Source organism: Lissotriton helveticus, chromosome 2_2 (genome assembly GCF_964261635.1).
Source record: "Lissotriton helveticus chromosome 2_2, aLisHel1.1, whole genome shotgun sequence".
Classification (NCBI taxonomy): Eukaryota; Metazoa; Chordata; class Amphibia; order Caudata; family Salamandridae; genus Lissotriton; species Lissotriton helveticus.
Genome location: NC_136060.1, coordinates 30,848,961 through 30,872,998, shown reverse-complemented (window position 1 = coordinate 30,872,998; position 24,038 = coordinate 30,848,961). Strand labels below are relative to the sequence as shown.

Sequence of the window (24,038 nt, the reverse complement as noted above, 5' to 3'; positions counted from 1 at the left end):
ATTGTAAGTAAACTACCTTGGAGTGGTTCTAACTAGGTTTCTGTGGGGTGGACTCAAAGAGTCAAACTCTGGTCCTATGTGAATCACTTTCTGGTACAAAGGGCCTTTTGGTAAATAATGTGGATCAGAGAATCTCCTTGTGACCTTTGTCAGCCCAATAACTAAAACGTTGCTGAACATCTAGTGCACAACAGTAACTGGGAAAGGATCAACATGTTCCCAACCACAAGTGACTATTACTACAGCCTACGGTTCACTCCGGTTGGTAACAGGAACAGTTTTTGCCATGTGGCAACATTGAGTATGTAGGTGCACCAGCCCCCACAAACTGGATACTTCACAGCTTGGGTGAAACCTACTTCTCATGGCCTAAGTGGTCTATAAATCAAATATAGGCTGACTTCCTGTCAGTCCTACCTTCACAACACGAAGACCACCTGTCATGACCTGCTCCAACTGCTTGACGGACTGCTCCTCATTAAATGTGCTACTGAAGTGCTTGGAAACTGTTACAAAGTGGTACTTCTACAGAAAGTGTGAATAAGAAATACTTTAGTAGTTATCTGTTGTCCGGTATGTGATGCGATAGTCTCTTGTCCACTATCCAGCTTAAATTATAAATCCTGTCCTTTTCTGTAACTGCTATAAGAATGGGCCCTGGATATTCAATTTAGTGTTTCGGAATTTCTCCTACTCCCAAAAGTTTCTCGACAGTTTTCTTCTGAGTTTTGCTGTTTTATTAAAAACTAGTTATGGCAGGTTGGTAGGCCGTTTTGTTCAACAAAATATTTTCCCAATGCAGGTTAGAATCATTTTTAAGACCGAATTACAATGTATTTGCTTGTATTCTCCATCTACTAAAGCACATACAAATCCAAGTTTGTGAAAGTCTGTTTCCTCGCTATCCCCATTTGAAAGTAATGTCTATAATGTCGGAGTCTGCGTCTCCTACTTCTACTCCAGTCTATTTCCTAAAAAATTGATCTTTCAATCTACCAACAAAGGAACAAAATTCCTATTCAATGGTTTAAAGAGCCATTAATTACCAGTTTCTTTGTCACGGGAAAAAATAGATAACGTTACCCATGTTTTACAATCAAATTAATTCTCATGGAAACATGATACATTTGTAATACTTAGATCAAAGTCTTGCACACGGCCACTCCTTTACCTGATTATTAATCTCAAATTTGTGAGGCCATTGATCACTTTGCAGCATGCAGTCTGTTCTTCTCAAACCTCAAGACAAGTACAAGCTACCCTTTTTCAGAATTTGAAATTCACGCCTCTATGCACTGCATTCCAGCAATTCTCTCACAAAATGGAAGTACTTGAACTTTTTTTTAATGACCTTTTCAACACAGTTCTAGCTAATCAGTTTTGTGATCATAGCCATAGTCTCTTGACTTTTCGTAATGGTTAGTTCCATTTTTACCTTTTTTCCATTTTTACCTTCATACGTTATTTTATATGCAGTTTCTTTATCTTCTAGTCCTTCTGAGTGATTGCTCCCTCTTTTCTTTACATACTTGGGCTATGTCCTTACTATTTAATTAATCCATGTGACGGGAACTGATGTGTCTGCAGTTGCTTCTATGTGTCTCCTTCATATAGTCTACTAACTTAATATCGCAGCTGTAAAGTGCTGTGACTCTCTCGGGCCTTGATCACATTATCTAAAGGTGCAATAATAAACTCACGGGAACTATTCCTTTGGAAGTACTGGTTTCAGATCCGCTGCTGGAGCATTTTAGAGATGCAGCTGAACGGATACAGTATGTTTCCCAAAGATTATTCGAAGTTGTAGGAAGGACAGAAACCAGACCATAGTGAGACTTTTCAGCAGCCCATGCCTCGATTGCGTCAAATGACCTTGGCAAACCGAGATTGGGACACGGATTAGCACCCCCTGTTACCTATATATTTAACGTCTTCAAAGATCAGTTCCTTGGATTAAAATAATGGTTGACGGAGAGACTAGGACCCTTCACGCCTGGCCATGACCCTGCTTGGAGAAAGCCTAATGTGGGCGCGTGGATTTCCTGGCTTGTGTGCAGATTTTAGCCAGCCGCAGGCAGGGAGCACGCTGGAGAATGTCACTGTCAGTTTCTGAAACAAACCCAGCTTTCTTGCGCCTTTCCCTGGGGTGGTGGAGGGACCGGGCGCTCGCCGGCCATTGGCCTGCCACCCTTCACCCCTCCGGTGCGCCTTGTGATGTCTGCGAGTTACCTTTAGCCTAGTGGGCAGTAGTAATTTGTTTCCGCACGTGACTTCTGTCCTTGTAGACCTTGGCTGCAGTGGAGGCGCGGGCTGACGGGACTCTTGCCCACTCCCCCCTCGGTGGTTGGTTCTCGGCTTACTGCTTGCGCTTCATTCAGCCGCGGGAGGAGCAGGTGGTGAGTGCTTTAGACTAGCTCGGATGGTTGTTCCTTTCAGCCTGCCTTGCCACGCGCCAGACCTCCGACGCGGACAGTGGCCTGCATTTGACTTCAGGAAATCTCGGCTGTCATTCCCAAGTATCGGTGTGCTGTGCCGAATTACCGTAGTCTGTTTCTCGTGTAAAATATGGTGTAAAGTGAAATGTAATTCAGTACTCTCAGATTTCCTGCTTCTGCGCGGATGCCATGTCTGCATTAATGAGGCCAAACATACACTGTCGAGACATACTTTTTTATTAACTCCCCAGCGACCTAACTTGCTTGTGTGCTCACTGTTTTATAGTCTCGCGGCAGCGTGCAGTAGCAAAGTGACTCTTCCTTGCATAGATCTTGTTAGCTTCACGCACCTGAAGTTTGGCAGGTGGTGCCTTCTTTTGGAAAACGCCTAACTTGTTAGCCACGCCTAAACGAAACTGCAAACCTAGTAACCTGCCTGCTGTAGTACATGATATTTAGCCAGTGATGTTTTACTGCATGCAACAAGAACGGGTTATATAATGTCTTCTGTTGAGGATGCAAGTCTGTCTGAGTGACCGCTGGAGACCTCCCCAAAGAAGCGCAGGTGTTGGTGGTGCGAACCTTCACCTGCTTTAAACTTCGCGCCGCAGGTATTGTTTTGAAAAGTGTTGCAGTGGGGCAGTAGCTCTTATACACATGCCCTTGTGTGCAGCGACTAACCCTAGGTTGGTAAACCTAGTACATTTTTGTCTCCCCCCTCCCTTCCCAGCTGTAATGTTATCTATCCCGCTTGGTCCTTTTCTGTGCATATAAGTTACGCCAAAGGGACATTTTGTAATCGGAGAAGTAGTTGCTGAACCGTCTCGGGTAGCACACACCTTTCCAGTTTGACAAGGTGATTTACACTTGGTGTATATAATTTTTCTTCTAGCGATGAAACCGAGTGACTGCGATTGCAGGGCTGCTGGTGCGCAGGAGCTTTTATAATTGGTATATTTTCTTTTGCAGATCGGCCATAAGGGTTATCGGACACAATGCAGGCACACGAACTGTTCAGGCACATGCGGCTGCCGGAGCTTGGCGATTTCCGAGAGTATGTCCGTACCCTTCCTGCAAACACCACACTCATGGGCTTCGGCGCCTTTGCAGCCATCACGACCTACTGGTACGCCACGCGCCCCAAAGCTTTGAAACCCCCCTGTGATTTGGCGATGCAGTCAGTGGAGGTAGCGGTAAGTGCACCTGCATTTATATGTCCCATCTTGAACTTTAAGCTTTACAGGCATGGGCGTTCTATCAGTCTTTCTTATTTTGGCCCTACCACTAAAAACAAAAAAACTTATAGTAGAACTGTGGTATGTCCTCTTTTATACTTTGTTTTAGCAATCCCTGAATAGCAACTCTTTGATCCCAAACCACATAACTTAGTGTTAGGAATTTTCATTGAGGATATTTGTATGTTTTTTTGAAGTCTTAGTTCAGTAACAGGTTCTATTAGATGTAATAACAAGGATTCAAATCGCATGTTTAGAACTTTTATTTGGAACCATACACTAACGATATGTTGTGCCTAGCGTTCACAAAGTCATTAACACCAATGCCGGATTTGAAACCTGGTTACTCATGGGTCTGTCATTTTCAAAGTACATACTTAGTTTTATTTCGCATTGCTCTGATTTCCTAGCACTGAGAACCTTGGTTCTGAAGCAGGGCTTTATAAGATGCTGATGCGGTTCCTCCCCGGGGTTTCCAAAGACTTGAAGGCTGTGGGGTGGGAAATGACTATCTGCGGTCTCTCCTGCCTCATTTGAGTCTCCGCGGACACGAGGTAATGCAGGCAACAATGTGGTGTTGTCAACCTCTGGTTGCTTGAGGTGGATTTCCGATATTTTTTTGTGCCCACCTGTGTCTGTTACACAGCTGCTGTCAGTGCAGTATCTGCTCTTTCAAATAAAGTGAATGCAACTCTCTGGCTTGGGGATGGAGGCAGGCACACGCCAAGGGAGTTGTGTGGGACAAGCCATCGGGTAGTTATTTAAAAAAGAAAAATCTTGGGATGGGGATTGGAGGTGAGTATGGCCATGTTGTACATTACCCACCCATGACGACTCGATGATTAGTCGTGCTTTGGGGGAACCTTTTTAGAGTTGTAGGGTTTTTCACTTCGGGGTTTCAAAGGATTACTCTTTTCTCTATTACTTGCAGCATCTCTGTATAAAAATTGATGAGCAGTGCTCAAACTTGAGTAATATCACACTGCCGGGATGAAGTACAGTGGTCCTCTCCTCAGTCTATTCCTCGATAAAGTTAGACCAGAGAGAATTGGTGAAGGGGCGTATGCTTCTTTGCCACCTCCCATGTACCTCTACATGGTAATGTGGTGGATAGGCAAGTCTGGCTATGGCACCGCTACCCTTAATTTTCCCCGCCACCTGCATGTCAGTGTAACCTTGAGAGACCTGTGCTCAGCCATGTTTGGTGATAGGCTGTGATTACTGCTTCTGAGGGCAGGGACTGGAGGGATGTGATGCATATAACGATGGAGTGAGCAGAAGGCCACAGAGCAAGCTGTAGAAAGGTGCCAATCACTTTTTTTGTGAGGGCTGGGGAGGAGGCAAGGAACACCTGAGGTTTGTGGGAGGGTAGCTGGACAGATCTCTGAAGAAGTGGAGGTGTATTGGTAAACCAAGAACGACATATGGAACGTCCTTAACTTCTGACCTAGAGACTTTGTGTCAATACAGAACATAAAAACTGTCTGGTAGGTATCCAAAAGCATCTCAATCATCTCAGGGTTTCAGGTAACTCAACAGATCGCATTCTTGTCTATAACCTGGAACCCCTCAGTGGAAGACCACTCTGATGCCTAACCTTTTTAGTTTAGTTCTTTTATTAACTGTTAGCATTTGGCACGTTTGAAACTGGTGCCAGTATTATGCAATAACTGATCTTCTGTATTGCTCTGAATCTCTGAACGTTTTACACACTAATAACTTTTACTAATTGCAGTCTCTGGTGTATTCATTTACTGATTTCTAGAATGATTAAATAACGTGTCTACCAGTCTGTGATGAGTCCGTGACAGGCAGGCGAAGAATAGTGGTCAGCTAGAGATTCATTCAACAGTGTTTCCCCTTGTCATCTGCATCTACAGTGGCATAAGTTACATTGTGCGGTAACGTAGCTCAGCTAGACACTTGCTGCTGAAATCTGTGTGGTACCTGCATTTCACTAGTTCAAATGTTAGTAGGAGCAACTAAGCCTTCTTTTTTTTTTTTTTTTTTTAAGGCCAGTAAACTTCACCCTGCTGAGATGGGTAATAGTAATACCTGATGTTTACAGTTTCGATAATGGAGTAAAATACCATACATTGACCAGAAGACTAAATGAAACTATGAGTATATTCAAAGACGTCCATGCAGGACCGATGCTAGAACATAAATGAGGAGAGAACTATTGCAGAGGTTTTTATAAGCAATGCACAGCTGTTTAACAGATGTTGGATAGGTTTGTTTCCATTACTAGAAGGGGCACTTCTTGGTACAATTCTCCATACAATTGGATCATTTGGGCTGGGTAACTACCAGCCACAAGGAATAATCAAAACCCTTGTCTGGGTGAACCCTCAAAGTCACTAAATTAACCAGCGCTCAACCCCAGGTATCCATGGCACACAACAGAATTACCTTGAGGCAGTGCGTAAAGTATTTAAGCATGTACCAAAACAGTGAAGTCGAAATGCAAAACAATAAAATTCACAAACCGAATTTGAAAAATGGAGTGAAATGTATTAAACAAAATGGCAACAAAATGACAAATCTTATAAAGGCAACTGGAGGTATGACTTTTTGTAATATTTAGTAGGAATAGCGCCAAGAAACGTGAAGTGGCAATCATTAAGGGTCGCAATAGACTAGGACCTAGAAACAATTTGATGTAGACTGCGATGGAGCGTGGTGCTCAAATATTTCACCTTCTGAATGTAGTCCCAATCCACCACAGCAGTACACTTCTAAAGCACCCAGGCCCTCAGGGTGGGCACATATAAACTCAGTGTCCCGCAGAGGTCGGCAAGCAGGGTCCAGCTCATGTCATTTGCCACTGGTCAGCTGGGCAGTTGCAGGCAAAGACCCTGATGATGCTTGTTGTGTGCCTGTAACTTTAACTGGAGTTTAGCCTTATTACCGTGGCTTTAACTGGCTGTTTACCTTATGACCCTTGGAGTCCACACATTTTTGTCCTGGCTACAACAGATTGCAGGTCTGCCCTTCAGGGCTCTTGAATGACAACCAGCAGGTTCAGTCCTCTTTTGATCTCATTGGGTCCAGGAGTGTTCTGAAGAGGGTTCCTGGGAGTGCCAAATTAAATGTATGCCCAGCTTGATCTAGTGGGTAGGAATAAATCCTTGACTTGCTTAGGACATTTTCAAGATGCCGAAAGTCATCTGCCACATTAAATCGAAGCTGGGGTGGTGTGTATGGTATGTACCGTGGTACTCCTAGTGCCCTCCAACATCTAACCCCGACATCCATTTTGGCTCAGTCACTGTACCAACTATAAACCTAGACACAAGTCTGCAAGAACAAAAGTAGGGTTTTCCAGCAACAAGACAATGGGTACACAATTGTTTTGTCATCTGGTTTCCCTTCTTTCTTCAAGTGTGCCCCAATTATTATATGTAAATCCAGCAGGACTGTCAAGCTAGATTTGGCACTCAGACAGGTATTGTCACTGTAATGGCAGACTGCTTACAATCCCTTCCGTGCAAATTCTGTGAGGTTCAGACGTTCTCTGCCCATTCAGGTCAGCCTTTTCTTTGTTCTTGTGATGCACTTGGCTTTTTCACACCAATTTAAATGCTAAATACGGTCTGGCAAAAGTGGGATAGCAAATGCAAATTGAGCCTCCAGGAACGTCAAGAAGGCAAAAGGCAACTTTCTAAAAAGTACTTTCCCTTAATATTAAGCATCAGACTCTACAATTGAATTGTTTTTTAAGACCCTTAAATAGTTCTTCAATTATATATTTCTAGCTAGTCCCCCCCCCTACCCGAGATGCAGATTTGGGATGTTTAGTCTGTACTCTGGTCTCCTACTTAAAACAGGCTTGCCACAGTGAAAATAGCTTTTGGGTGCTAGGCACTGTAAGCACGTCAACATTATATTTCTATGTTTCATACTTTTAAATACCATTCACAATGTATTTTGGGTCACAAGGCGTACTGCATTGGGGTGACTTATTAATATTAAAAATTGAGGTTTTGACCTTTCAAATGGGTTTATTTTGATGTGTCGAGTTGCAGTGGTTAAACTGCTGGTCGGGCTAAGACTGGCAGGCCTTGAGCCATGTTTTACACTGTCACTTTAGTGGATGGAACAATAGGCAATAGGTGATGTTTCTACCCAGGGCTGATAAGTTAAATTTCACGTCAACACTTTGTACAATAAAAAAGGGACCAAGCCAATTAGGGTTAGGTAACTTTAACCATGTTTAAAGGGGAGCACAGGCATTTACTACTAATACTACTACTACTACTACTACTGCAGTAGAACCGTCTAAAATACAGGGTCCAGCAAAAAGCGAAAAATTACCTCTGACACACACAGGGCATGTTTCCAATCATTTCTCTTTTTAAAGAGATGGAAAGGCTTTAAGTTAAAGCTTTATTACATTGGCTTACAGGTAGGAAAGTCACCTGTTAATTTTTTTGGCTTTCTTAAAGGAGAGGTTTGCATTTTTGGGGTGAGGGAGTTCTAAAGTGTTTTGGCAAACAAAACACATTTTCCATGACCAAGTTTTGTGTTGTCCTTGATAGAAAAAAAAACAATCTGCTCTGTACCTCCAGATTAATATCTGTTACAATTGGGAACTTTTAGCGAGTAACCCTAAAATGTAAGCTCTGAAATCTTTCAAGTTCTTATTTACCTTAGTATTAATATATATATTTTTTTCCTAGAAGTCTTTCTGTATTTGCCCAACATGACTAATTCTTTGTAACGTGTAATGTGGCTCAAGGTGAATTTACATTATCGATTATGTTCATATTTTCACAAATTTAAATTGTTCCTGTGTGTTGAAGGTAAGATAATTATTGGTAGTTATCCTCTCTGGATTTTGTACCTGTTGCTTAATGTGAATTTTAGGTAAATGTTTGGATTTCAACTAATGTTACCTCATTGTTTACTATTCGGTGCTGTAAAGGGGTGAAAGTCCACATGTTGCAGAGGTAGACACAAGCTTTCTCTTGAATTTTATTTTTGGAGTACACTTCCTTCACTGAATTCATAAGGGATATTTGACCCCTGGCCTTCACTAACTACACCATGATCACTCCACAGCGTATCTGCGGAACATTAAATACTGCAAAAAAACACATCTAAAGTTGTTCTATGTTTGTAGCAACCTATGAAATTGTTGATTTAATTATCCTGTAAATGCCTTTTTCTTCCAAGAGCTTAAAATCCTTATCCCCCGAGATAATCATCCAATTGGTAACTAAGTGTAAATATCTATCTCACAAATATTGAAATTGAGCTTAGTTTAAACTCCTTTTTTCTTGAAAAATACTTCCTGTATTTGTATACATAGTTGAGTCATTGTATGTACCTTCTCTGACACGTGACTTAAAATGGAGTAGATGCAGTGGCCAAAAGGGATATAGCCCAAGCCTGGAAGGCCCCCAAAGCTCCACTGGTGGGGGTGTGGAAACGGGGCATGGATTTCAACATGGGACTAGAACGCCCGATATTTGAGGCCAGGGGCTGCCCCAGGAAACACTATCGGATCTGGAAGAGATGGGCAGACTACAGGGGCCTTTTATTGGACCCTCCGGCGCCACGAGCCACTGATTTGGACCCCATCCGTACTGCCCCTGGGTGAACTGAAGCACACGCTGTTACTATGATGGTTATGCTCCTGTTTCTGGACAATGTAAACACCGTGCAGGGTGGGGGGTGGGAACTGGGTTGGAATGCGGGGGGGTGGATATGGGGAAATGTTGATTGAATATCTTGACCATTATCGCTTTTATATGCTCACTGTCTTTCTGCTACTATGGAAGCAGTGTTTATTTTGTATTCTGTCAACTGCCAAAATCCAATAAAATTTTGTTCTGAAAAAAAAAATGGAGTAGATGCGATAACTGGAACCATCTCGACAAAGCTCTGAAATCAGTGGCATTTTACAGGACTACATTGTGGGCTTTGAAATCTACGATGGATCGCACACCGCTAGCCTCTCCTCCGGATCGCCCCTAAGCACTCTGGTATGTGAAGTGCGTGTAGTTTGAAGAGTTGAAACAAAGTTCGTAAGTGGTTCACCAAAGTTGAGGGATAGTTTCCCTCATTAGTAGAGAAAGTATTTGGGGTGGATGAGAAGGCCGTCTCCAAAAGCTCGTCAGGAGACGCACCTGCGCGCCGGAGAGGCATCGAGGCCTGTGACGGTTACTTGGCGGCCTTCTCATCCACCCCAAATACTTTCTCTACTGATGAGGGAAACTATCCCGAAACCCGGGCCATGTCTCGGGTCTAGAGATCTTGGGAGCAACAAGTACTTACTTGCACCAACTTTGGTGAACCACTTACGAACTTTGTTTCAAATCTTCAAACTACACGCACTTCACATACCAGAGTGCTTAGGGGCTAGCGGTGTGCGATCCATCGTAGATTTCTATATTGTGGGCCCTCTTTTCTGCAGGTAGACTTGTGGCTCTTTGAGCGGGATCCTAGAGCATGAAGAGTAGCACTTTGAAGTATCCTGAAGTTAAAGAATAATGTCTTGTGACTACCTCGATTAATTAAGGCCCTGTATGCATTACATAAGCTTTTACATGAAATCCTAAAATTTGTAATCCTGTTCTCTTGTCTTTTTTTTTTTTTTTTTTTACTGTGCTGCTTGGAGTATTGGTCGCACAGAAAACTGGTACCCTTGCTGCTGACTGCGAAGGTATTCAGAAGAGCTGCTTAATTGGTAGGGTTAAATTGGGCACGGGTCTCCCCATGAGGCACAGGGTCAGACTGATTTGCATATAGCCATGTCTGAACTGGGGTGGCAGAGTGGGCTAAAGAACGGTGATGGATCAAACCCAAATCTTTTGACTGGGTGTGAGTGTTTGATTGGTTCTGATGCTCCGTCCATCACCACCCCCTTTTGTACCGCTTTGGCCGCCACTAGTGTGGCAGGGTATGCTCAGACGTGAGTCCCTTGCTCACTTTGCCACTGGATTAAGCAAGCCGGCCTGAAGACGGCTGGAATGCCAGAAACCGGTCCTCGGAAGCTTGTTTCCGGTCCAGGGAAGGCATGGCTTGGCAGTTCGGGCTGGACTGTTCCCATGAGGCACAGGGTCAGACTGATTTGCATATAGCCATGTCTGAACTGGGGTGGCAGAGTGGGCTAAAGAACGGTGATGGATTAAACCCAGATCTTTTGACTGGGTGTGAGTGTTTGATTGGTTCTGATTTGCCATCCATCACCACCCCCTTTTGTACCCCTTCTGACTGTAGCACTGATCTTAAGAATGCTGCAGTCAATAACACATCCCAGAAAGTTTACTCTTGTTGTACAGTGCCACCCTCAACATTGCAGCTTGTAACACAACTTCACTGCTATCAACAAATGCTATTAAACGGTATTTAAGGTCTGCCTCCAGCACATCCACCGAGGTTCAAGATTTGTGAAGAAAATGTTTTCCTTAACAGTTCATCTCCTTGTCAATGTAGCCTTGTCTTGCTTCCCAGTGATGCCACTGAATATTTGCCTTCTACTGCATCATGTGCATTGCCACTTCATTTGAGCTGATAACATGGCTACAACTGCAGGTCCTCTATCAGTTTCTAATGAATTGTCAGTGGTTGGTTGGACTTCACTTTGACATCGTCTCAAAGTCTTGAATTCCCATTCGATGACTATTAACCCAGCCAGAGTACCACTTGCTGTATTTGTTGCTCAGTTCAGTGGTTCTGCTCGCGTGAGGAGCTTTGGGATAGTTAGAACTCATCTGTTCTTGCCATTGTATGTGATAGAGAGTCCACTATCTTTATTTGGACGCTGCATACCAATATTAAGAGGTAGAAAGATGGTCTTTCCTGTGTATTTTTTATTCATGCTAGACATGTATTTTTTGTCTTTTAATCTGCTTGTCATCACTTTCTGCTTGTCATCACTTTAGTTTGTATTTAACTCCTGTCTCAGGTAACTACAAGAGGGAATTCTGTTTGTTGGGTGATGGCTGTGCCACCAGCCAATGCCTTCCTTTTCAATGGAGTTGCTGATCAAAATGCCTCCAGAGATAAAGCACTGTCACTGAAATGTGGTCCTAGCAGAGTCTATCCGCAAAACATTGTTTTTTAGGTCTCGCTGAGTCAGCGCGCATGCGCTGCTCTGAGACATTTAGCAGCGGCTTAAAAAATAAAGCACTACCTTACCGGCCACCAGCTTACTAGAATGCGCACAAGTGGGCGAGACGTGCACAGCACTTTTCCCCGTCGTGCATGCGTACAACTCTGGTCGGCACTCTCGTTTAAAAAAAAAAAAAAAAAAAGTATTTAAGTTTGCGGCCGCGGAGCGTTACTTTTACGGCCGCGCAGCCAATGCTTGTTGAATTTGGCATGATCCTCCCACAACCGAATGGACAAGGTACAGTACTTTTGTTAGTTTTTCTCTTTCATTCTGTCATACTGTCTATCCCTTCCGATCTCCCTTTCTCTGTCTCACTCCCACTCAGTTACTTTTTTCTCTCTTCACCAGTCATTAATCAACAAATCCCGGTTAAATCTTTGCCCAGATTGTGTGAAGGGCCGAACTATGGGACTAGAGAGAAAGCGCAGCATTATGCACATCACGCCCAGCAGCGGAAGATGCACAACACCTCATCATAGGACTGAATGAGGATACCGAATGAGCCCGATACCCAATGGGCAATCGATCAATCCATGATCGTATAGATAGTCTGTCTTTGGACAGATTTGCTGCTACAGTTTTAAGAGTGGCCACATTTACTTAGGTCATAGTTCTTTCTCCATAAGCATACCAACCAACCATGGTGCATGCCGGGTGCATTTAAGCCATACCTGCAGAAATCCGTGTCCCGTGCTATGATATGCACTAAGTGTTAAGTACAGTATGAATGGGACCAAAAGCCAATGTTTCAATAGGACTCCTAGGGGAAGCTTGCTTGCTGCAGATCTTGTTTAGTATAAGCCTGCCTGCGAAACACAGCACCGGGGTAGGGTGGGAGTGACGGGTGAGCACTTCGTGTGCCCTGCTACTCTAAAGATGCAGAGGGCAGCATATGCATACTCACAAGGGTTCTGTTCATCCTCTCCCAGTCATAGTGTAAGAGGAAAGTCTACACTGGAGAAAAAGTCGAGCTTACCATTTCACAATACACAGAACTACTCCCTACGAGATCATTCAAGGTGCAACTATCCGAACATAAACTGCAGTAGGAATTCAACCCATTGAGCTACCTACCTGTCTTTCTAAGGGCAGATGTGTCAAACCTTGTACCTCATGTTTTCAGAGCAGAAAAATGCAAGGGGTGAAACGCAAGCATTTCTTCGCTTTATAATTTCTGCTGTGAGCGGCCTTGCTCAAGGGGGTCTTGCGCGGTTGGCAGCCTCGACCTCGCGGGCCCTTGGTGTCCATGCTTCCCACGCACCCATCCGGCTGCTCCATAGGGTACTGTGTGCCCTCTCCTCACCACACGCGGCCTCCCTGCCTGGGCTGCTCCAGAAATGAAGAGCTCTTGGCCAGTCTATGAGGAATAGAGCGGGAGACAACTGTTGACCATTGTTAGCACCATGACTGCGGATTTGCCTACTACTCGTGGCATTTCATGCAGAGGATGCGTCTACAATTCGTATTTACGCTTCCTTTGCTCGGGGAAACTGCTGCCTCTAAGTCTGCAGCGCCAAGCGCAGGATGGCGAGGTGATCTGCAGCCCCAGCGAGACGTTAATGCAATTATTAGTTAAAAAAATAAATAAAAATAAAGCCAGCTCCTGGGGGGGCATTGTTAAGCTCGGTAGTGGGCAGTTTGTCCTGCAGAACCATATACTCAAACTACGCGAAGCCTATCAATGTGGTTGGTAACTTGCAGTGGTGCCAGGTCGTACCAGTTTTATAGAACTGTGAAATTCTTACTTTGTCAGTTGCAGATGGAGGAATCCTGAGTTTGCTTTTTTGTGACTGAAAGCCATGACTGACCGGTTTCACATAGGTTTCGACAGTTTGTTTAAGTCTGCTGAGCTAACTTACTCACTTGGTGAGTCCTAACCCCAGGTTTTGCAGGTGCTCTACGCTTTGGTTTGAGTGTTTCCATTAAATACATATTGATTGAATACTTGAGAGAGGCTTTCAGACAGCTCGGAGAGTCTACAGTTGATCTGAGGTAGGAGGTTCATCTTCGACTTCACACAGTGTGTTTACCCAAGAACGCAAATAGGATTTTCAATGTTGGTCTCTTTCAGGTAGATTTGAGGGAAGTATCTTTTCAGGAGCATTGAGCATTGTTCTGTCCCAGTGTGTGAGATCTGGTCTCACAACGTGAATGAGATGTAACCGCCCAATTATAGAGACTCTCCCAAGTGCGGTGAGAGAGTTCTCTAGAGTTAATGCCACTGGAATTATAAGGCAGGGGAGAACCAAATTATGCGGCAGGATTGACTAAGACATGCAACATAAAAAGGCGTATGTGAGAGGTGTAATGCGGCACAATACTTTGTCTTATTGACAGGTTAACAATATCTGGGCAAAGGTTTCACCTAATTAGTATAACTTTAACACTCAAATATGGAAATAAGCAACAGAAAGGTGATCAGTCAACCTTTACAAAGGACCTTCCACTGCGCGCTAAGATGTTGCTGCGTTTTTAGTACCCTCTGATCTGTTTGAACGAGAAATACATTTCTATTTGCTTAAATCAGCAGACTATGCAGCATATTATGGATTATGTAGCAAATACAGCAAAACATAATTATGTGCATCACGCCGAGGCAACAAAATCGGAACATTCTAGTGGCCCTGCCTTAAGTGTAGGAGCAGTGTCCTATCAAGAGGTTTTCCCTAATAGTTTGAAATATTGCTTGTCCAAAACATCCACAAATGCTCTGTACTCTTCCTTCATAAAGAATCTGGGCATAGTACCTGCCGCCCACCGCTACTTTTCTGAGTGGCGAATCCCACACATCTCTCAGGCAAAGTCTCACTGGCTGGGGAGGCGGCCCTCTCCCTCTCCCTCTCCCTCTCCCTCTCCCTCTCCCTCCATTCGAGGGACAATCCAGGCCAATGCCCAACCGGACTTGCGCCCTGGAAGGCCCTTCCCTTCCACCAGGTTAAGGAGTCCCTTAACCCTAGTAGTGAGATCAGAAGCTATTGCCCCGTGCCCTACATCTACACAAAGTCTTGAACCTTTGTCCCCACCCGGAGGAGAAATTCACAGAGAATGAAAATGCAGTGACAACCTCAGCGCTATCCTAAATTGATCAGAGAAACTTTTTGGATGGATTTATCACATGTTTTGCTACTATGCACTCCCAAACTTGCTTGTGTATGGGAGTTGGGGGGTTTGGTATTTCCAATTGTGGCATCAGACTGAGGTTTGGGGGTCATTAAGAGTTTTCCAGCCTCTGTGCTGTATGTGCCCCTGCGCTGCCGGAAGTGGTCTACGGGCAAGAATACTGGCACCAGCTACCCACGTGCTCAGTCTCCATGGCCACGGGCTTAGAGGGGGGGCCGTAGTTTTGCTACAGAGGGTGGGAGAGGAATAACGAACCCATTTGCACCCCCAGCCTATTCTCACTCCCGACCCTCGCCTAAGAGGTGCACTGTTTCAGAGGTCTTCTATCTGGAGCTTGCAGTGGCGTCACTAGGGGGGTGCGGCCCGCACCGGGTGACACCATTCACATGGGGTGACGCCATACGACGTCGGCGTCCGTACGTCGATGACGTTCGAAACGTCACTCACGTGACCTGCCGTGGCCACTGCAAATACAGTGTCAAGTAACACTGGGAGCAGAGGGCACCAAAGCACACGCAGCACTGGAGAGGCCGGCTGCACCAGGGAGCATGGAAGCCTGCAACGAACCTCGAAGCAACTAGAGGATCAGGCAGCGAGCAGAAGCAGGTTGGACTCAAGAGCAGATAGGCCGTGCAGACAGACCCAAGGGAGCAAAGAGGCAGGGTAGCAGCGGCCCCATGGGATCAGGTAAGCAGAGAAGCATGCAGTAACAAAGGAGCAGGCAGATTTAGAAGAAGGCTGCACCATAGGAGCAGAGAGGCAGAAAAGCAGGCAGCAGAAGGCGTGGAGAAGTAAGACATGGAAGAAGGATACATAAATCATGGGCGCAGATAACCAGAGAAGGAAGTGGGTACAGGTTGGCGGATATAAAAGCATTCAGCACAATAGGGACTGACAAAGAAACACTTGGAAGTTGACAGCAAACTTAGCAGGTCAGAGGGCATTGGCAGAAAGGGTAGTGGACAGACCATGGAATGTGAACAGACAAAAAAGCAAACAGCCCCATTAAAAATTGCATACTAAGCAGCAGAGTACAGAGAGGGACTGTGTGGCATTTCCAGTGGAGTACATGGCTGATAAAGGGCGCAAGAGGGGCTTTAAAACTTTGTATATGCACATCAGTATGTCATCCAACACGGAGTATTGCCACAGAAATCTGGTTTGTGAGGAATCTGCATCCCTCTTAAACAGGTGTGTGTGCGCTACCTTTGCAGCTCCACGTGTAGGGATGGTTGAGCTGTCTCTCGCCCACATGCTGCTGTCACCCCCATCATCTACCCTCTTGGAAATGGAGGGCGGGAGGCTATACTGCCTGACCTTGTGTGTGAATCGTGCGTCTGTATGTTTGCATGTTACCTTTGCAGCGCCACGTGTAGGCCCACACCCTGTTGTCACACCCATTACCTGCCTCCTTGGGAATGGAGAGCCGGAGGAGACGGGTACAGCCACACAACAGAAAATCGAAAGCAACTGAACTCTCGAAGAGCTTGTTGTCTATTGGAAGATAGTGTCCCCAGCTACAGTTAGTTCCTTGTCTCTGTTGCAGTTATTTATAGTTGTACCCTGGCTCAGAAAGCTCCACGCGCCAGCCCTGGCTCAGCCGAGCCTTTCGTTTTGCTGGTTTTCACGCAAGTGGAACTGTTCTTACCCACCCTGCTTGTGAGTGGCACTAGCAGCACGCAGTGCCAAAGAAAGATCATCTGGCCCTCGCAGGCTGGTCCTATGGTTATTTTTCATTGCAAGCATATGCCACAGAAATTAAAAGAAAGAACGAAATATGCCACCACCTGAAAGGGTAGCGAAGCCATATGGTGTCCGCACAACTCTTTAAAAAAAAAAAAAAAAAAAGTAATTGAACATTACAAGTGTTTCCTAGTAGGCAGGTTAATTTAGATTAGGGAAATACACCCTTTTAGAATTAATGAACACCGCAAAAATAATTCTTATAGGTGCAAAGGATCGGTATTGTTGACTTTGAATTTCGATAACCTGAAGTGATAAAATGAATAAAACAGAATATAAAGAAGGAAAAGAGAAACCCATTGGCAAAGTATTGGGCCTGCAGACCTGGCACGGAAGAGCACTTCTTATTCGGTGGATGTGCTTGTGCTCAGGCAAAATGTTGGCACTCGCAGTGCAAGAGGATCAGTGGCAGAAGTTGACTGATCCAGTGCTCCATGTTATATAACTTGTGGTTGAAAGCACAATGTGAATGACACTTGAAGGGGGCTGACCCAAAACCCTCTATTTATGGAAATGGTTTCTTTATTTAACAATTTTACATGACACAGAGGAGACAGCCACAGGTGCTTTTAAGACAGAGCTAATAAGGGTCTGAGGGGTAGAATGTCGATGCTTCTTTGTAGAGGTTTCTCTTTGCTGTTACAACACTATCTTCCCAGTCCTGGGCTTCTCAGAAGTTATCAGGTTTGTCAGGCCAGTTGGGCTAGTGGAAGCAACGAAATACTAGAACCTCTAAAAGACATTAGTTTGTCATTGCCATCAGCTTTTTATAAATTCAGTGCAGCTTATATCCCATGGGCCGTTTCGGTGTGTGAGGCTGTCAAATGAAAACCCAGGCATGCAGCATGGCTGTGGCCTTAATTATAGTGTATTTGTTCAAAGATTACCAGCCTTTGTGTGTGACAAAAGTGGTTGTCACTCACAAAAATTGTGCCCACTGAAATTGGTAGATTGGTACTGGAGCCCCAGTTTGGGGTACGTTCCACTTTTCTTTCAGAAAGCTGCAAAGCATGGTCACTGGGAAAATGCAGTTGTGTGGCCTCAGTGTTTCCGTGTTTGTCCCATGCAACACATACTTTTTGATCTATTTCAGCTAGAAGGAAAATTATTAAACGTGCATAACTGATGTGATACTGTGTCAGAAGTTGATTGTTGTAATTGTTAACTAGATAACGCTAACACCCAGGACCGGACTGGCCATAGCGGGCACCGGGCAATCCCCCAGTGCGCCGCACGGGTGGGGGCCGGTTTTGGGCACCCGGCAAAGTGCTCGGCGGCACCTCCAACCTCCCACCTCCGAGTGGGGAGGGGGGCTGGCCGAGCACTTTGCCAGGGCCAGTTGGGGTTCTCAGTCCGGCCCTGCTAACACCCCACTTTTATATGCTGTGGAAGGGCATTTGTATGTACTGGGAAGCATTCTTAAATGTAAATCAGGCAGCAGAAAGGAGAAATCCTTTTCGTGTGGTGGTTTGTTTTTATCATTCCACTATGCCAACACAGTTATGTTAACATCGCCTACACACATCTCAAAGCTGCAGTTAATTTCACGAGACACCCCGACCATAGAATAATCCAAATATGTTGTATCTCTTTTAAAGGTCCTATGTTTTGAGTCCAGATGTAGGTCCGAGTGAGGCATCTATTTAATAAAATGTGCTATATGTATGGTATCGCTTTTTAGGGTCATATCCTGAATCCTAAAGTACTTCCTACGGGGATGTGTAGTTTTATGAAATATCTTCTTGTTCAAGGTACTGATTGCTTTATAAGTCTACTTGTTCTGTTTGTGCCAGCATCCTCATCTCCTATCTCCTGATAGGAACCACTCTCACCATGCCAGGGCTCATGCTAGGTCAGGATTTGGATGCTAGCAAAGTTCTGATTAGGGCACAGTTTGTATTATACCAAACACAAGGATTGTATTTGTGTTAAATGTATGAATATTCACGGCCTCTGTTTGAGTGGCCTCTATTAAGGAAAGCTTTTTGATCACAATAGGGCTCGGAATAAGACAGCCTTTTTTGTTAAACAGGAGTTCTGATTAAAGTAGAGTTCAGGGTAGGGCTGCTGCTCTAACTGTAGTCACCCCATCATGGATTCATGGGGTAAGTCGTGAGGGGGTGACACCATGAGTTACCCGCACTGGGTGACACCAACCCTAGTGACGCCACTGGGAGCTTGGTCAGGTTTCCGGTCAACAGAGCGAAGGCCTTTAAACTAAGGAGCCCCTCGAACTGGTGACTGGTGTTTGGGGACAAAGGGTGGCCTCCTAAAAACAGACGTTATGGAATACTGGGATGGGAGGAACCACTCTCACCCACTGGGTGATGAAAAGAATCAGTTTCCACTAATGAGGTGATGGTGAGAAACCGCCGGCATCCAGTTTGCATGGAATGAGAGAATATGCTGACCGGTCTTTTGTTTTTGACCTCTTGTTTTTGCCAACCATTTTATTGTGCCGCATTGGGGAATCTGCTTTTAAAAAAAATTAAAAAAATAGGGCAATGACATGTGCTAGTACAGTTTAGGACACTACCGCAGCCGAGCAGGATGGTGCATTCATCACCATCTTTTTATTTTATTTTTTTATTTACCTGTTCTAAGATTGTGGACACCACTTGGAAAGTTACATTTAAAAAATATGTGCAAAAGTGCTCATCAGCACATGTCCGCTACTGGGCCCTGCAATAATTTGCAAGCCTTCTTTCAAAAGAAAAGGTCCACAAAGTGCAAAGGGAGCTGTGGAGGAGCAAAAGAGGTGCTGGGGTGGGGGAGAAGTCAACAAGGGGGCAGCAACAGGGAGTGGATGGCGGAGCCAAAGAGCCCCTTCAGGCGAGATGGGTAGGAAATACAAGCATTGGCATAGCCAATATGTCTCGCTTTTGGGACCTTATAAGTATTTAGTCATGCAGCACAATATCCTTGCTGCAACAGCATTAACTGTTGCATGGTTAAACACTTATAAGGCTCCAAAGTGAGACCTATTGGCTATGCCAATGCTTGTTTTTTTGTAGATGGACTTCTATAAGGTAAGAGTGCCGTGATTTTCTAGCCCATTTCATGCCTGGTGGAAGCTATCTGTTCACCTTGCAGTTTGTTTTTAAATGAAAAATCATCCATATTCATTGTTCGTACCTAATGATTATTCCTCAGGTATGCTGTTTGTTGTTGTGTTATGGGGTGGTAGAACAACAAGTAATGTTTGCTCTTACTAAAAACATTCAGTTTCTTCTTAGCCCAACTGGCAATTAAAAAAGTGCCTCCATATTCTCACCATCCTTCTAAAGGAACTTGGCGTTTTGCATGGACGAGCTATATTATCTCTACCATCCTCTCGCAAGGTTTTATAGGTATTGGAAGTCGGTGGAACCTGTACTTAAATGATTTTATCTAAAATAATAATAATAATAATAATCCACATTTGTAAAGCGCACAAACACCCGTTAGGGTCTCTAGGCGCTGGGGGCCGTCGGGAAGATTAAGCAAGCTATTGCCCAGAGTCACATGGTGCTGGGCTAACCTGCCGCCGGAGCCGGGGATCGAACCGTGATCCCCAGATTCCAGCGTCAGTCGCCCTGGCCGCGGCGCCACACCTCTTCCAAAATGAATTATTGCAATGCCTTTGGGGCATTAACCTCTTATGTGCTGCTGTGCACCAAGTGAGAACAGTAGCATTGAGCATCCTGTCAACTTGTGCATGAATAGTAAGGTTACAAAACTATTTGTTCCCACTACTCCAAGCCCCAGTGCGCCCATGTTTAATGTCTTGTGTACATGTTTGGGAGCCATTTGTAGCAAGGAGTACATGTGAATTAGAACGTATCAGCAGTGTGGACGACCTGGTTATGACTATTCTCGCCTAGACATTATTTGTGTAGGAGATTTGCTGGTACATTGCATTATTTAGTCTAAATACCACAATGTGTCTGTTAGAATGATTTGATCTTTTAGGTCCAAGGAAAGGATTTCTGTTTCTCCGGGTGTTTTTTTGAGGGTGCAGAGGTGCAACAATCTCTCAAAGCTTTGGTACAACAAATAATGTGTTGCCTATTCCAGCAGTGGGAGCTGGCACGGATGCAGCATTGTGATTAGTTTGAGCGCCGTGGTTCGTCGATCACACGTGGACTGGGACCCTGGCCATGTTCTCCACCCAGGCTGCAATGCAGTCTGGTTGGAGAACATGCTAAATGTGCATGAATGTTTGGCCGGCCGAAGACTGCCAGACAAACATTCATGCTCACTTAGGGAATGAACAGTACTTCTCACCTCCCCTACCAGCAGAGCAGCCCCACCCACTCCGCCTGGCTAAGCTACTGCGCCCACGGCAGGAAACCATAAAATGATAACATTGAGTTAGCATTTTAATTTTCCTTGCACTGCTGAAAAGCAGTGGGGGTGACACTCCTCCACCTTAGCGCGGGAGCCGCCACTGTATTGCAGAAGTTAAGTGATGAGGATTTAGAATGGGATGGTGCAGCAGGGAGGTGCTTTGTGCCAAGACTTTCGTTGAGGCATTGGCAAACCTCCCATAACACCCTTGCCGATCTCAGAAGCAAACCTACAACTCCCTAAATGATCAGTCTTCTGTATTTTTGTAGCCTGGTTAGGGAAGAAGCAATCACTTAAGAGTTATGCTAGTGAAAGCATTTTAAGGTATAATCCAAATCCAGGAGTTTAAAGCCAACTATTGCCAAAACGCCAATCAAACCAAATTGCAAAGAAAGGAAATGCATTTAAGCATTTCCGAGTTATTCAATAATGGCTAATGTTAACAGGAAGTCTTTGGACGCCTGTAGTGTCTTACAGGAAAATGTTTTTGGGATTATAGGCTAAAATTAGGCTCACTGGTGAGTGCAGTCCATTTCCTAGGGCTTGCATCGTGTCATGGGGACAAAGTTTCCTTCTCCATTAAATTAGGGCGGGTTTCCCGACAGGGCTGCCATGTCAGCCCTATGTTAGTGCAGCTCTTGTGGTGTTTTTTTGGCAAACTGATTTTTCTTCGTGTAGGAACGGTCTAAGGCTGGCTCACAAAATATTTTCCTGAACTGGATCATGGAGTGTTCAGCCTGGGCACAATGAACAATAACATCTACTTTAAAAAGAGAACGTTCATTGTATGACATTAAAATGTTTGTTTATCCACTGCTTTTCCCCGCAAAACTGCCTTGCACAGTTCCCATGGTTTTGTATTATTCAAGCAAACAAACTGCTTCCCCACATGAATGAATTTCCAGCCTCACACAGCTCTTTCAACCAAAAATTCCATTCTTGAATTGGTGTAAAACACAGAATAAAAATTCATATTTATAAGAACAAATGCTGCATTACCGTAACTTATTTGAAAAAGCTTTCCATTTTATTTTAGAATTGTCCAAGCAATAATAATAATAACAAACACTGATTATTGCTTTTTTACTTTTTTTTGCATTGAAGTGATCTATTGTGCCATATATATCCTTGTTTGTGCCATCCTGGTAGGAATGTGTTACAAATCTTGCTACACTTTTTTTTTTGAAATATGTTTTTATTGCGAAAACATGACATGGGCACAGTAGACACAATCATGAAAAGCCGTTCACATATAGAAAACCATAATAGCACGTATCAGGGAGCATACACAGCCTAATATGGCCCACATCCCGGGGGCTGGGCGGCGTAGGAGCAGAAGAATCAAACCACCGCTGTGCACGAGAGACATATACGTATCACTGTATTCGCCGGTTTTTTCATGGTACAAGCACATTTCAAAAAAAGAACCAATTAAACAACAAACAATTACCCCAGAAACAGCATCAGTAGCACAGGACCGAACACAGCAGAACAGGTACGTGTGGATCAGGGGAGGCACGGGCGGCACAGTGCCGCATGGGCTCATGGGAGACGTAGTTATGTCTAAGCATATACATAGCAAGGAATAGCAGTGTGGCTACATAGGGCCCCTACACCCGTTCCAGATCTCTCAGACACTCCCCTTCAGTACAATCGGCTACCGAAGCAGTGGGGGAGAACAACTCCGCGCTCGTGGCATCAGAATCATCCTCCTCCAGCCCCTCCATACACAGCACCCTCCAGGCCATCAAATCATCCTGTATCTCTACGGGTGCACTGCATGTGAGTCTCTTCCGCCAGGGCCCATTCTCTCGCATCTTTCAGCCACAGGGAAAACTCCGGCGCCCTTTGACCCATCCATGTAATAGCCACACACCTCCGCGCCAGGACCAGCAGGAGTTGCAAGAATTTATAGGATAACTTTTTCTTTCTGGGCTTCGGTACCAGTGCCAGGAGGCAGTGGATGGGTTCCAAAAGGAGTGTAATCCGCGTGGCCCGAGCAACATGAGTCACCACCCTCCGCCAAAAGTCGTGAACCAGGGGGCAGTCCCATGCTAGGTGGAGGAAACCCGCCCTCCGCGCCCCACATCTCGGGCAATTATGTCGTCTGTCCGCCGATATACGATGTAGGGAGACAGGCGTCATATAAGTACGGTGGACAAAATTAAAGTGGATAAGTTTAAAACGTGGGTTGCATGAGACCCCACGGGTCAGAAGCCCGATCCGTTTCCGTTGGCCCGGGTCCAGGTCCATTCCCAGATCCGCCTCCCACGCCGCCCAAGACTGTGCCACCGGCGGGGTCGAATCCCGACGCATAGCAGAGTAGAGAAGGGAGATCAAGCGTTTGCCCCTCCCACAGGACAAAATGATGTCCAGGACGTTCGTAGACTGGGGAGCCTCCGGGTACTGGGGCCACGTAGTCCTGGCCACGTCCTGGAGGGCTCCGTAGTGGAGATACTGTCCCGCGTGTAAGTCAAAGGACTCAAAGGCGTGTTCGAAGGACACAAAGGAATCGTTCGGGTAGAGGTCCGCAAGCGTCTCGCAACCGCCAGAGCGCCACTCCCTGAAGGACATATTCTCTTCCAACCGAAGTATTGGGGCCATGATCCAAAGCGAGAGCTCCCTATGAAACGGCGCCCGCTTCAATACTTTTTCAACGAACCGCTGCCAGATCGCTGCTGTGTGGCGCACCACATACGGCAGGGCGCAATCAGCGCTGCGGCCCTGCATCAGGGCCTCCTGTAGGGTCCTGTCATCAGCCATACCAGCAAGCAGTGTTAGTTCCCAGTTCTCAGTGTCAGCAAACCATCGAGCTGCTGGGAGAAGCTGAGCTGCGTAGTAGTATAGGTCAAATCTTGGGGCCTCAAGGCCACCCTCTTCCCAACTCCGCGTCACCGTACGTAAAGCCACTCTACTACGACCACCTGCCCAAAGTAGGGAGGTGAGGAGCGAGTTCAAGGTCCAAAATACTCGGGGCGGCAACGGACAGAGGGTATTCTGCAAGGTATAGAGGACCCTAGGGAGCATCACCATTTTGGCAATCGCCAATCTCCC

At 45.3% G+C, this 24,038-nt stretch overlaps 1 protein-coding gene across 9 annotated transcripts in view; it reads left to right on the top strand.

Annotated features, from left to right (window-relative positions):
• ACSL1 (acyl-CoA synthetase long chain family member 1) overlaps positions 1-24,038 on the top strand; it is a 511,045-nt gene that overhangs the window by 185,151 nt on the left and 301,856 nt on the right. For 7 of the 9 annotated variants that reach the window (XM_078678020.1, XM_078678028.1, XM_078678025.1 and 4 more), the window contains exon 2: positions 3,405-3,628. In XM_078678020.1, coding sequence (XP_078534146.1) covers positions 3,431-3,628 — 198 coding nt within the window. In that variant the 5' untranslated portion in view covers positions 3,405-3,430. Of the gene's footprint in view, positions 1-2,421; positions 2,559-2,928; positions 3,047-3,404; positions 3,629-24,038 lie in introns of those variants that run through there. The other 2 variants (XM_078678021.1, XM_078678022.1) reach the window with 2 other exon arrangements.